The sequence below is a fragment of the Ambystoma mexicanum genome, chromosome 1p (assembly GCF_040938575.1).
Source record: "Ambystoma mexicanum isolate Mex_15411 chromosome 1p, UKY_AmexF1_1, whole genome shotgun sequence".
NCBI classification, from domain to species: Eukaryota; Metazoa; Chordata; class Amphibia; order Caudata; family Ambystomatidae; genus Ambystoma; species Ambystoma mexicanum.
This window is the reverse complement of record NC_090921.1, coordinates 188,833,900-188,847,292: the sequence shown is the minus strand read 5'-3', so window position 1 is coordinate 188,847,292 and position 13,393 is coordinate 188,833,900. Positions and strand designations below refer to the sequence as shown.

The 13,393-nt window shown below is 46.8% G+C and overlaps 1 protein-coding gene across 14 annotated transcripts in view; it reads right to left on the bottom strand.

Moving 5' to 3' along the window:
• Window positions 1-1,719, bottom strand: part of CHD3 (chromodomain helicase DNA binding protein 3) — a 2,755,261-nt gene extending 2,753,542 nt beyond the window's left edge. For 8 of the 14 annotated variants that reach the window (XM_069646291.1, XM_069646301.1, XM_069646303.1 and 5 more), the window contains exon 1: window positions 1,230-1,718. In XM_069646291.1, coding sequence (XP_069502392.1) covers window positions 1,230-1,455 — 226 coding nt within the window. In that variant the 5' untranslated portion in view covers window positions 1,456-1,718. Of the gene's footprint in view, window positions 1-1,229 lie in introns of all 14 variants that reach the window. The other 6 variants (XM_069646310.1, XM_069646296.1, XM_069646309.1 and 3 more) reach the window with 1 other exon arrangement.
• Window positions 1,720-13,393: the final 11,674 nt, after the last annotated feature.

The window sequence follows — 13,393 nt, the reverse complement described above, 5'->3', positions numbered from 1 at the left end:
ACCACAGTTAGACTCAGCTTGTTTTTTTGATTACTTTACAGGAACAGAGGTGAAGAATACGGATAAAGGCAGCATTTTACCGGTTGGGGCGCAAAAGTTAAAGTTGGAGACAGACAAAGAAAGGAAGGACACAGGAATGTGGAGGAAGATAAGGAGCATAGTGTCACATGGTTTTATGGACATAAAAAATACACTACACAAAAAAGACTTTGTAGTTTTTGATTGTGATTTTTTTTATGAGTTGTAACCGTTATATGCGGCTCGAGTTTTCAGTAAAGAGAGAAATCATAATCCTTTGCCTCTGTCTCTTTAATAGAATCTTGACTTTCTATAAGTTAGTATGGTAAATCAGTATTATTCATTCTATGGTCTACTTCTTTTATTGGCAAAACTGTTAACCTGAACACTTGTAATATATTGATGTTTCATTCATTCAATGTCTGACTTGTCCAATTGCAATTTTCAATAGAGTAGACAACAAAAATTGTATGGGGGAGGTGACATCAGACAACGAAGAACTCTGTTTCAGTTTTTAAGTGAAGGCACAAAGGTGCTGTCTTCATAATGCCGTTTTACATTTGTGTAGGTATTGGTGGACTAGGCTAATGTAAACATAAAACTGAAAAAAATCTTTAAAAACTGGGCAAAAAAAAAAAAAAAAATAGGATGCATGCTTCCTGTGAGGACAGTCTGTGAGGAGTATTTTGAGGCAGTAGGAGAGAGGAGGCGTGTATGTGTGCAGGGGAAAGGTGGTAGGGGCGTACGGTCCTTGAGTACAAAATACCCCAACATCTAGAAATAAAAAAGTCAACGCCTCTAGGTCTTTTGGAAGAGTAGACTGGAGTAGACGAACGCGCTCACATTCATTAACCGATGAAAAACGTTGGCTCATATCCCCCTCTCCGACCGCGTGCCTCTTTTCTTGTCAGGGATTCACACAAAACCGCACAGGGGGGCGTGAGAGGGGTCAGTAAGAAAGAAGGCAGTTGGGGGCGATCGCGGCTGGAGGTGACGGTTTCTATAAGCGGGGGAAACGTGAGGGACTTTTTTTCCACTGCGTGTGTAAGCCTGGCTGCCTTTCTGTCCAGGCGCGCGCTCTCCGCCTCGCGCCCTTCGGCAGAGCGAAAAGGGTCCCTTGAAACAGTTTGCCCAACGGTCGCCCAGCTCACCGACCTGCCTACGACGCTGGATTCCGTTGGCATCTGCTTTTTTTTCCTCACTTGGCTTACCTGGTGTCGCCTCCGCTGGCGCTTCCTCCTCCTCCTCCTCGGCGGCCGCACTCGGCGCCGGCGGCAGTGGCGACGGAGAGTACAGTTCCTCGGGACTGCCGGGTCGCGTCACATCAGCTTCTCGCTCCTCATCGTATTCCTCGTCCTCCCTTTCGTCTTCTTCATCCTCTTCGGACACCACCATTTCCTCTTCTTCGTCGTCGTCGTCCCTTAACGGGGAAGACATCCCCGAGGTGCTGATCCCCCACCCCCGTGGTTACCTTCTCTCTTTTGGCTTCCTTGCCGCCCCGGCCGGAGTAATACGTGAAAAACAAATGTTCTCGCCACAGAAGAAAATAATATATCAGTACAGATATAGTGCGATACCTACTGGAACTCGCCAATCTTTCTTCTCACATCAAAAACTCTTATTTAATTTCAGAAAAAGGGGGCGCCTCTGAATATTTTTTTACTGAGAGAAACAAAGATGGCCGCCTTAAATTATATTTAAACAACCCCCCCTCCGTAAAAAAAAAAAAACTTTGACAAAATGGCTGGCTTAATATTCCCCCCCCCCCTTTCAAAAGCAAGTCGAAATGTAATCAGGAGAACCCGTTTCCCTTTCTCTTTGTTTCTGAATTGCAGAGATTAATCCTGCACTAATCGAGCCATCACCTCTTATCTGGAAATTGCATATTATAAACCGCGGACATATATGCATATATGTATATATTTTCTCACTACTGGGGGCAGCTAGAAGAAATATTTCTGCATAATACAAAGATGGCTGCTGTATTTTTTTTTAAACCGCCCCCCAACACTATAAAAATATTTGAGGGGGGGGATTAATCAGCACTCGTGCTCAGTCTGACATCAGCATACATTGTTAAAGGTTAACTAGTTACATACTAGCATTTTACTAGTGCTGCAAAAAAGAAAACATGATATTTTCTTTCGTTAATAATCGGCGCCATAGTGGGAATAGCTGATAACCCTTCAGGCGCTGAATAAAAGGCATTTTGTGTCTGTTTTTTTAAAGCTAAAATTCATATACCAGCTTTGTGTGCGCAGTGTGTTTGCTATTTGTTTCTAATTCCCTAAAGAAGAAAATGTTCTAACTTCCCATGCTTTCATGCATTTTGAAGTGAGTGCATTCAAAATTACTTTGCCCCTTCTATTATTATTATTTTCCTCATAAGGCTTGCACGATTATTCCAGATGGTAAAGCTATTGTATCCGTGGAAAGAATATATTTTATTGTGAGTGCAGCAAACCTCGATTTAAACCAAATAATTTAGCATATTAAATAATTGCATTCGATTTTGGATTGAGAAACAAAATCTTGCAGTAACCTCAGCCTCTTTTTGTTAAATGTACATGTTGCTATGCATCATTGGGCAATTTAAACAAGCATTGGCAAAGCCAATGCGTCTGGTATTAAAGTAACTTGCCACCTGCATGTTCTCATGTTTTTAGCGAGCATGGACTGGCCTATAGGGCAATGCCCGAACTAAACACGCAAAATGCTAGCGTGGGCTCGTTTTTTGGTAAGTGGGCAATTTTTGTGGGCCAGTTACTTCACCATGCGGCTAGTAGATTTAACGAGTTACTGAATGAATGTTTTTTTAAATTCACAGTTTACATTACGTTTTATGAAAAACCTCCCCTTTTGGTACTATTCAGTCTGTCATAAAAGGAATTATTCTATGTCAAGACATGAGGCGTCATATTATGCATTATTCCTTACTTCTGACAAACACAGCAGCAGAGAAAACAAAAACTTTACAAACAAAAAGTTTGAAAAACAGAACTGAAAACAAAGTTTAAAGTCAATACATGGGGGCCTCCCAAATCCCACATGGAGGCCAGGTCATGCGCTGTAGATGACCAATGAGCAGGGACCCACCCCCATATAAGTCGTTTACTCCAATCCCAACTCCTCTTTCTTTGCTGCTGACGCCACAAGCTAAGTCACTCCTTCTAGTTGTGCCTTTTGTTGCTGGTCAGTAGTTTGTCAGTGCTTTATACTTTGTAGCACTGTGTACTCTATTTGCTATCTGTGACGTTGTCGCTTCTCGCTTGCCTTTCAGTTAGAGTAATTTTTTCTGTGGAAATAATTTAGTGTGGTTACATTGTTTTCATTTTCAACGTGCGCACTTGTGACAGCCGCTTTATCTACAGCGGTACGGTCGAGTTCTAAGCACGGCGCATGCTAGCCTTTCAGTGAAGCTTGCACGCATTCCGGCCTTTGGTTTACTGTGTATCCGGGCGAGCTCCGCCACCTGTCGGAGCCTGCATTCCGGACCCGACACGCATGAGCCAGTAAGAGAAGCTTCTGCTTCAGGCCTGACGCGCGCTGGCCTTTTGTTTGCTCATACGCAATCCCGCTCTTGAGGATTTTCATTCAGCCGGCGTCCCGCCCACGCTGTAGGCGTGCCGGTTGCCTGCTCGGCTTCGGGCTTGGCCCAATAAACTTTGTGAGTAATTTCCTTCACATGCTGCTAAAGTGCCACACCCTGCTAGGATGAGCAGCTCTAAAGTTCGCCTGCTCGGCGTGTTTCTGCTACGGCAAGTGAAAAGGCCGTGTTTAAATTTCATTAACCCTTGCCCGCTGGGCTACGTTTTTTCTTCATTACAATTAAATATACAAGTAAATATACACTATATATATATATATATATATATATATTTTCTTCTTTATTTTCCCCATATTGTGTGCTTGTGCTGTCATGTCTACCAGAGGGTCTGAGGGGCCCTCTTCTGCGATGCCAGCACTCAGGTTAGGCCTTCCAAAAAAAGTGAAAGGTTGGGGGAGGAACCAGTTCATAGACCTTCAGGGGATCCATCCGTTAGCCAGCTATCTGTGGCTCAAGTGATAGACATCCTTAGACACTGCCCTTCAAGAACTCAGTTGAACTTTGGCCTCAGCCTTTGATAGGCTTATTAATAAAATCTTGGATTTTCACCCTTCGCCAGAGGAGGTTTCTGCTGTGCCTGAATAAATTCCCTACAAAATGTACTAAGAAGTCCCTCAACTACCCCTATTCAGGTCTTTTGCCCAGGGAGGGGTCAGAAGCGCAAGTTGGAGGGGTCCCAACACTCCCAGTCACTTCCCTCTTGGCCAGGTAGCTCACAACTTCCCGCTAATATCCTTGCAGTCCCCATTTCAACTACAGATAGTTCGGAGGACTCAGACGCGCCTCCAGAAAGGTACAAGCGAAAGGTAGACACAGTGGTTGCCTCCCAAAAGCCAGTGCTTGTTGTTAGTGGGGTTCCATTCTTCGACCCTGCTCTTATCCAGCACCCCAGATCGGCTGAATGGCACCCCTCGGATGCAGTATCATCCTTCTTGAATCACTGGGTTAGACGCCCCTTGCCTAAGGAGGACAGAAACAAATTATGTTTTGAGTGTCCTAGGCCGGTGGTTCCAGATAAGGTGGCCCTCACTCCAGAAATCGACCAGTCCATGGTATCCTTTTAGTCCCAGAAAGGGAAAGACCCCAAGAAGGGGGTAGATAAGGCCTCGAGGAGTTGTCAGGACAAGTTGTTGGATGTGTTGGGTCCAGTGACCCAGATTTCTTAACTGGCAGAGGAGGCAGCACTTTTTAACTTCCCTATTTATGTGCAGGTCCTGCGGGGCTAGATTTAGAGAACAGTTTGCCTGCTCGGCAGCGCCAACGCCGCCATCTCTAGAGCGTGGCACTAGTCCCTCATGCGGCTTGATTCCAAGTTGCCAGACATGGCAGAAAGGGAGGCGGGTCCTACGGCCCAAGGCAATTTGTTTGGTGACAGATTTTTAAGGATCTCTCTGCCTATGTTCACACTTTCACAGTGTTAGACAAAGCTCAAGCCAATATAAAGAAAGTCTTTGCCCCTAAGGTTTTTGATAGGGCCGGAAGAGGTAGCGCCTGCTCCTCTGGACATTTCTACCAGGGCTCTACCCGTCCCCAGCAATACACATCAAGCAGTGCGCACAATTCTTCCTCTGCTCGAGGAGAACAAGCTGTTTTACCCACAAAGGAGTTTCCACTGGAGAGGACGTGCCGGCAGAGTTGCTGGTAGATCAAGATCTGCTCCGGGTAATGCCACATGTGTTAAAGGTTTCTTCCCACAAAGGTTTAGGGGGAAGGTTGGCCAGGTTTCTACCTCAATGGGAGACTCTCACCTCAGATCCCTGGTTGTTGCAGACAGTGATGGGGTTTCAAATGGAGTTTCTATCCCCTTGTCAGCTTTCCTTACCATTTCCCCTAGTGTTCGACAAGTACAAGCCAGGAATCGATAGATGCGGGGGTCAGAGACCTCCTTTTCAAAGGGGCAGTTGTCCCAGCGTCCTTCACAGCCTCCCAGTTTTTGAGCATGATATTTCTGGTCCCAAAGCCCGAGGAGGATTTTTGCCCAGCCATAGACTACAAACAAGTTTAAGGCTTGCAAGTTTATCATCACTTCAAAATGGAGGGGATTCACCTGCTCAGGGACACCCTTCTCCCACCGGATTGGATGGTCAAGATAGACCTCAAGGATGCATACCTGTTGGTCCCTGTCTTTCCTCCCTACCAGGAGTTTCTACAGTTCCAGTGCGGGTCTCGCTCTTGGCAGTTTGCTTCCCTTCCGTTTGGCCTTTCGTCAGCCCCCTGGTGCTTCACCAAGTTAATGAAGCTGGTGATGGCGCACCTCAGGTCCAATGGGATTCGGATAATAATTTACTTAGATGATATTGTTATTGTTATTGTTATTTTGCACTTATATAGCGCCTTATATACCATTAGTATGGTCTGAAGGCGCTGGTAGGTTGAACGCCCTTGGGAACCGAAGTTCAGATCAGTAGAGAGAGTAGGGAGAGTCAAAAGGTGCGTGTGTGCACCGGATATGTGTGCAGCTCGTGCGGTACACATGTAATAGCTGATTCTTATTGGTAGGTGTGGTGGTTGAGAGATCAGGAGAATGTGTTCGTTCTGGCAGGATTTATCCGGAACGGATGTGGCTGCGTTAGGCCTGAGGAAAACGCCTGGCTGGGGGTGTGAGACCAGCAGTGTTTACATAGAATGATGTGGAGTAAGCGGTGGATGTTCGTATGGGAACAGTTATACCGAATGGTGTCATAGTATCTCTGTGTTCTAGTTGAGTGATGATGTAAAGGAGAGAGTAAGCGTGGGGTGTGGTAAGAATGGTTATATGCTCTTTCAATGTGCAAACTTCTAAAATCACTTTCCCAGAGAGGCTACCGGGCGAACTTCTAAGTACAATTTTCCATACAGAGGCTATTGGGAACATTTCTAAATTCAGTTTATCAGCGAGGCTATTAGGCACACTTCTAAGTGTAACATTCGCGGAGGCTATTGGGTACACTTCTAAATGCAAATTTTCACAGAGCGTCTACTGGGCTACATTTCTAAGTTCAATTTTCCAGAGAGGCTATTGGGCAAACTTCTACTTGAGACTTTCCAGGGTGTTTATTGGATGCACTTCTATAATCAATTTTCACAGATGCTATTGGTAGCACTTCTAAATGCAGCTTTCACAGCGTGGCTAATGGGCACACTTCTAAATGCCGCTTTCACAGAGGATATTGGGCCCATATCTAAATTCAATTTTCCACAGAGAGGCTACTGGGCGCACTATTAACTTCATTTTCCTGCGAGGCTATTGGGGATACTTCTGAATTCAGTTTTCCAGCGAGGCTATTAGGAACTTTCTAAATTCAATTTACCAGAGAGGCTATTGGGCACACCTCTAGATGTAACTCTCATTGCGGCTAATGGGTACACCTCTAAATTCACAGAGGGGTTGTTGGGCACACTTCTGAAAGCAACTTTCACAGAGTGGTTATTGGGAACACTACTAAATTCACAGCGAGGTTATTGGGCACACTTCTAATGGAGCATTCCAGAGTGTCTATTGGGTACATTTCTAAATGCAGCTTTCCAGAGTGTCTATTGGGCACACTACTGAATGCAATTTTCACAGAGTGGCTATTGGGCTCACTTCTAAATGCATCTTTCACAGAGGATCTTGGGCACACATCTAAATTCAATTTACCAGAGAGGCTATTGGGCACATTTCTAAGCTTGACGGAGAGGCTGTAGGGCACACTTTCTAAATGCAACTTTCACATGCTAACTTTCACAATTCCATCTAAGAGTGGACATGCTAACTTTCGCAATTCCGTCTAGGAGTGGGCATGCTAACTTTCCCAATTCCGTCTAGGAGTGGGTATGCTAACTTTCACAGTTCTAGAGTGGACATGCTAACTTTCATAGTTCCGTCTAGGAGTGGACATGCTAACTTTCACAATTCCGTCTAGGAGTGGACATGCTAACTTTCACAGTTCTAGAGTGGACATGCTAACTTTCACAGTTCCGTCTAGGAGTGGACATGCTAACTTTCGCAATTCCGTCTAGGAGTGGACATGCTAACTTTCACAGTTCTAGAGTGGACATGCTAACTTTCACAATTCCGTCTAGGAGTGGACATGCTAACTTTCACAATTCCGTCTAGGAGTGGACATGCTAACTTTCACAGTTCTAGGGTGGACATGCTAACTTTCACAGTTCTAGAGTGGACATGCTAACTTTCGCAAATTCCGTCTAGGAGTGGACATGCTAACTTTCACAGTTCTAGAGTGGACATGCTAACTTTCACAATTCCGTCTAGGAGTGGACATGCTAACTTTCACAATTCCGTCTAGGAGTGGACATGCTAACTTTCACAGTTCCGTCTAGGAGTGGACATGCTAACTTTCACAGTTCTAGGGTGGACATGTTAACTTTCACAGTTCTAGAGTGGACATGCTAACTTTCGCAAATTCCGTCTAGGAGTGGACATGCTAACTTTCACAGTTCTAGAGTGGACATGCTAACTTTCACAATTCCGTCTAGGAGTGGACATGCTAACTTTCACAATTCCGTCTAGGAGTGGACATGCTAACTTTCACAGTTCTAGGGTGGACATGCTAACTTTCACAGTTCTAGAGTGGACATGCTAACTTTCGCAAATTCCGTCTAGGAGTGGACATGCTAACTTTCACAGTTCTAGGGTGGACATGTTAACTTTCACAGTTCTAGAGTGGACATGCTAACTTTCGCAAATTCCGTCTAGGAGTGGACATGCTAACTTTCACAGTTCTAGAGTGGACATGCTAACTTTCACAATTCCGTCTAGGAGTGGACATGCTAACTTTCACAGTTCTAGGGTGGACATGCTAACTTTCACAGTTCTAGAGTGGACATGCTAACTTTCGCAAATTCCGTCTAGGAGTGGACATGCTAACTTTCACAGTTCTAGAGTGGACATGCTAATTTACACAGTTCTAGGGTGGACATGCTAACTTTCACAATTCCGTCTAGGAGTGGACATGCTAACTTTCACAGTTCTAGGGTGGACATGCTAACTTTCACAGTTCTAGAGTGGACATGCTAACTTTCGCAAATTCCGTCTAGGAGTGGACATGCTAACTTTCACAGTTCTAGAGTGGACATGCTAACTTTCACAATTCCGTCTAGTAAGATAGAGTGGCATGGGCTTTCTGGAGTGGAGTGATTGCTCTACTCCCCTACCCATACCACACTCACGGCTTTGGTGGTGTCTGTTGGTTGTTGGCTTCCTTGGCGTCCCCTGCGGACACCTGCTGACACTTCCTGGAGCCGCCTCTGTTGGAGCCGCCCTTGGCCATGGGGCCCTTAGCCGCTGGGGCTGCCGGGCAGAGGGCTGCTTTGGGAGGACCAGTGATGAAGGGCTCACGGCGGGAGGGGAGCGGGACCCAGGAAGAGGGTGCGGGGTGGGAGAGGGATGCGCCGGGGGTCTGGGGGCCTAGTTGCCACCAATAGAGGTGTGCAGGGCCCGGATGGCCTTTCTCACCTCGCGTCGGCTGCCTGCAGTGAATGCTTCTGCTAGCTCAGAGCTCTCCGATTTTTCGGGCTCATCTGGAATTAAGTGTCCCTTCTGTAGACACTGCTGTTTGTTATAAATGTAAAGAATTCCATGTTCAAGCCTACGCAATGTATCCAATTTCTGGGCTTCAATATAGATTCCAAGCTTTGTATCCTTCTCCTTCCGGATTGCAGGCTCTCCAAAATAAGGAAGGAGATCCGCCTCCTCCTCAGGAAAGGGAGGGTCTCCTTCAGACAGCTAGCCAGGGTTGTGGCGATGTTGTCAGCTTCCATCCAAGCTATCTTTCCGGCCCATCTCCATTATAGAGCGTTACAACGCCTCAAGGCCAAACACCTGCGCAAGAGTCTGTCTTACTCGCAGTTAGTGGTTCTGTCTCCCGGAGCCAAGTTGCAGCTCCTTTGGTGGCTCAGGCATATGGATGCCTGGAATGGTAGGGCAATTTTTGGTCCCTCTCCGGATGTCATCCTGGAGTCAGATGCCTGAAACAGAGGGTGGTGTCCTACCACACATATTTTGGTATTTACAATCCTTTTAATGTAAATAGTCCTTACTTTATCATGCTTTTAATTTTTTACAGGAAATGTTCTGTATCAGTTAAGAGAGTGAAAAGATAGAGGAGCAACCAAACTAATCTCACAGAGCTTTTAATCATTTAGCTTGTGAAGCAGTACAATGTTCATTCAGAGCATCTGTATTTTTTAAGGTTATTTTTTTGCCATTTTCAATTGTATACAAAACATCTTCAGTGCATAACATAATTAAGCAATATGACCCGAGAGGCGGGGGCATTACCGACTCATGCCCCGGGGCCCATAGTTTTCGCTCGGGCCTTAACAAATGCCCCGGGGCATTACATGAGTCGGTAATGCCCCCGCTGCAAGGATCATATTGCTATTTGTACCCTGGCCCGCATTATGTGTGTTATCGGGGCACTAAAAGCATTTTTTTCTGTCCTGAAACGCTGCGGCGTTTCAGGACAGAAAAGAAAAACGACCAAGAAAATGGCCTCCGCCATGGAAAGGGAAAACCGAGTCCGTTCTCCCTTTCCATGCCGTCCGCTCCCGAAAAAAGGATAAAAAAAAGGTAAGTGGGGTTGGGAGGGCGGGAGTGGGACGGGGAAGAACATTTTTTTAAAAAATACCTGCGTCCCCGGCAGGGGATGAGGGAGGCCTCCAGCTATGTGGGGGCGCGGAGCGGGGATGGCCCGCTCCGAGTCTCCACATGGCTGGAGGCTTCCCTCGTACCCCACTGGGGACGCAGGAACAAGAAGGTAAGTTGGGGGGTGTGATGAGTGGTGCAATTCAAACTCTTTCTCCCCCGCAAGCACACTCTCCTCACCTGAGTTGTCGGTCTCTTGTAGACGTCGTCGTGCAAGGTAGTCTCTTCCCTTCTTAGGATGAATGTGCTTGTCACGGAGGGAAGCCACAGGGACCGCTGGATAAAAAGCTGTCCCGTGACTCCCTTTCCAGAACCAAGCCAGAAATCAGGGAAAAACCCAAAAGGGAAAAAACCCTGCGGAGTAGTGTAGACTCTTCTAATCCGGTTGAAAGGATGATCGCTGATGAAAGCAATGGAGCGAGGCGGATAGCAGAGTAGAAGATGTCCAACCATCTGAACCATGTAGTGGTATAGTCAGAGGAGACGGAGGCTCCTTGTGGCAGATTGAAGAGATGACACTGGTTCCAGGAAGAGGAGAAAGGTATGCAGCAAGCACAGCTGAGAGGAGCACCGCAGAAAGAGAGTACGGAAAGGATTCCCGAAATCAGAAGAGAGAGAGAGAAACGGAATTAAGCCACCGGAGTACCGCCCTGAGCAGCGGTAGGAAAATAGAAGCAGGGAGTAGCGTTCCGAGGAAAGAAACAGGAACACAGGTGAACAGGAAAACCCTCTGGCGGATCCGAAAGGTGGACGGCAGAGGATCGGAGCGAGGAAACCCGGAAACAGGAAGCGTCCAAAACGGGTTGCAACGCAGCGTCTTCTAGGAGGCAGGAAGTTTAAATACTTCCAGCGGCGCTGCGTCACGTAACTGGGGCTGGTAGCAAGAACACAGAGAAAGGACTAAAACACCCTACCTCTGTGTCTCCAGCTCCAACGCGGAAACAGCAGCCAATTACGGCTATGGCCGTGACGGCGAATGACAGTATGCCCCTCCTTAGACCACAAGCACCCCGGCTTCCCCGGGTGCAAGCGGTGGAATCTGGCAAGCAACCGGGGGGCATGTACATGAGAAGCCGGTTCCCAAGAGTCCTCCGACTCCGGGTAACCCTTCCATGACAAGAGGTATTCCAACCTACCACGGTAAAACCTAGAATCTCTAACCGCAGAAACCTCATACTCCTCCTGGGTGGATGTAGGCACAGGAATTTGCCGGGAGAGAGACCTGTTGTGGGGATCTGGATAGTAAGTTTTGAGGAGAGAGGAATGAAAAACAGGGTGAATGCGTTTAAGAGAAGGGGTGAGTTGAAGACGATAGGTCACAGGATTGATCTTGGAGAGAATGGAAAAAGGCCCCAGGAAGCGTGGAGACAGTTTGGAAGGTCTTGTTCATCGGGGAAGGTACTTTGTAGACAACCACACCTTGTCTCCTGGCCTCCATGAAGGGCATTCTCTACGGTGCTTGTCAGCTCCAACCTTATTCCTTCGTCTGCTATCTTCCAATCCTTGCAATGCGCTGGTCTGTGCCTCTTGGATGTTTCTCAAAACCTGTTCAGCGGCTGGTGAGTTGGAAAATTGGGGTACTTCTGGTATTAGAAATCTTGGGTGGACTCCGTAAGTACAAAAAAACGGAGATAGGCCTGTGGCGGAGTGTTTGGAATTATTGTAGGAGAACTCTGCCGTGGGAAGTAGAGAGACCCAATTGTCTTGATGTTGAGAAATGAAACATCTCAGATATTGTTCTAGAGTGGCGTTGAGCTGCTCGGTTTGGCCATTTCATTGCGGATGGAAACCAGAAGAAAGGGCTCTTTCTACCCCTAATCGGTTACACAAGGCTGTCCAGAATTTTGAAATGTACTGACTTCCCCGATCAGAAATTATCTTGTCAGGGAGACCATGTAATTTGAAAATGTCTCGAGCAAAGGTCTCTGCCATCTTGGTTGCGGTAGGTAATCTCGGAAGGGGCGAGAAATGTGCCAATTTGGAAAAAGCATCCACCGTCACCATGATACAGGTACATGATTCAGACTCCGGAAGATCCACTATAAAGTCCGTGGAGATGAGTCCCCATGGGCGAGTCGGCTTCTCCACCTGAGTGATGAGTCCTAGAGGTTTGCCCAAGGCATACTTGGCCTGGGCACAAATCGGACAAGATTTCCCGTATTCAAACACCTCCTTTCTCATGTTGGGCCAGAGAAACGACCTTGAGATGAGTTCTAAAGTGCCGTCTACACTTCTGTGTCCCACCATACGAGAGTCATGACACCATCTCAGGATCTTCCTGTGTAGCGGTCCTTCTGGGATATACCACTTCTTCTTATAAAACACCCATCCATCCTTTACTTGAAAGGGGGAATCGGAAAAGAAGGAGATTTTAGGCAATTATTGCGTGACAGCAGCCTTCACCTCTTGAAGAAAAGAACCCACCATTGCTAGGATCTGGTTTCGGTGGAACATGGGCTCGGTTTGACAGACACTGTTTCAGTATGGGAGTCCTTACGAGACAAAGCGTCAGCTAGTCGATTAAACGACCCCGGAATGTATGTGATTTGGAAGTCATACTGTGAAAACAGATAAGCCCATCTTGCCTGTCTGGAGTTTGAACATTCCATCTCTTGTAAGGCCTTCAGATTCTTGTGATCTGTGCGGATGAGGAACTGGTGGCGGGCACCCATGAGGAAGTGCCGCCATTCTTCACAAGCCAATTTCATCGCCAGTAACTCCTTTTCAAGAACAGAATAACTGAGTTGACTTGGAGAGAGAGTCTTAGATAGGTAGGCGACCGGGTGTTCTACATCCTGAAAGGTCTGAAGTAACACGGCCCAAACAGCAATGGCAGAAGCGTCCGTCTCAAGAATAAATGGTAGAGTTTGATTCGGATGTTGTAGAATCGGGGCTGAGCAGAAAAGGCTTTTCAGATGACAGAAGCTCTCCTCCGCCTCAGTGGACCAGGAAAACGGGTAGGCCTCCTTGAGCAATCGGGTAATGGGATACACCACTTCTGAAAAGTTTGGAATAAATCTCCTATAATAATTCGAAAGTCCCAAGAACCGCTGCACCTCCCGAACAGAAGTAGGGGCTGACCAGTCGAGAATGGCGTGTACCTTATCTGGGTCCATGGCGATCCCTTCCTCAGACAGTAC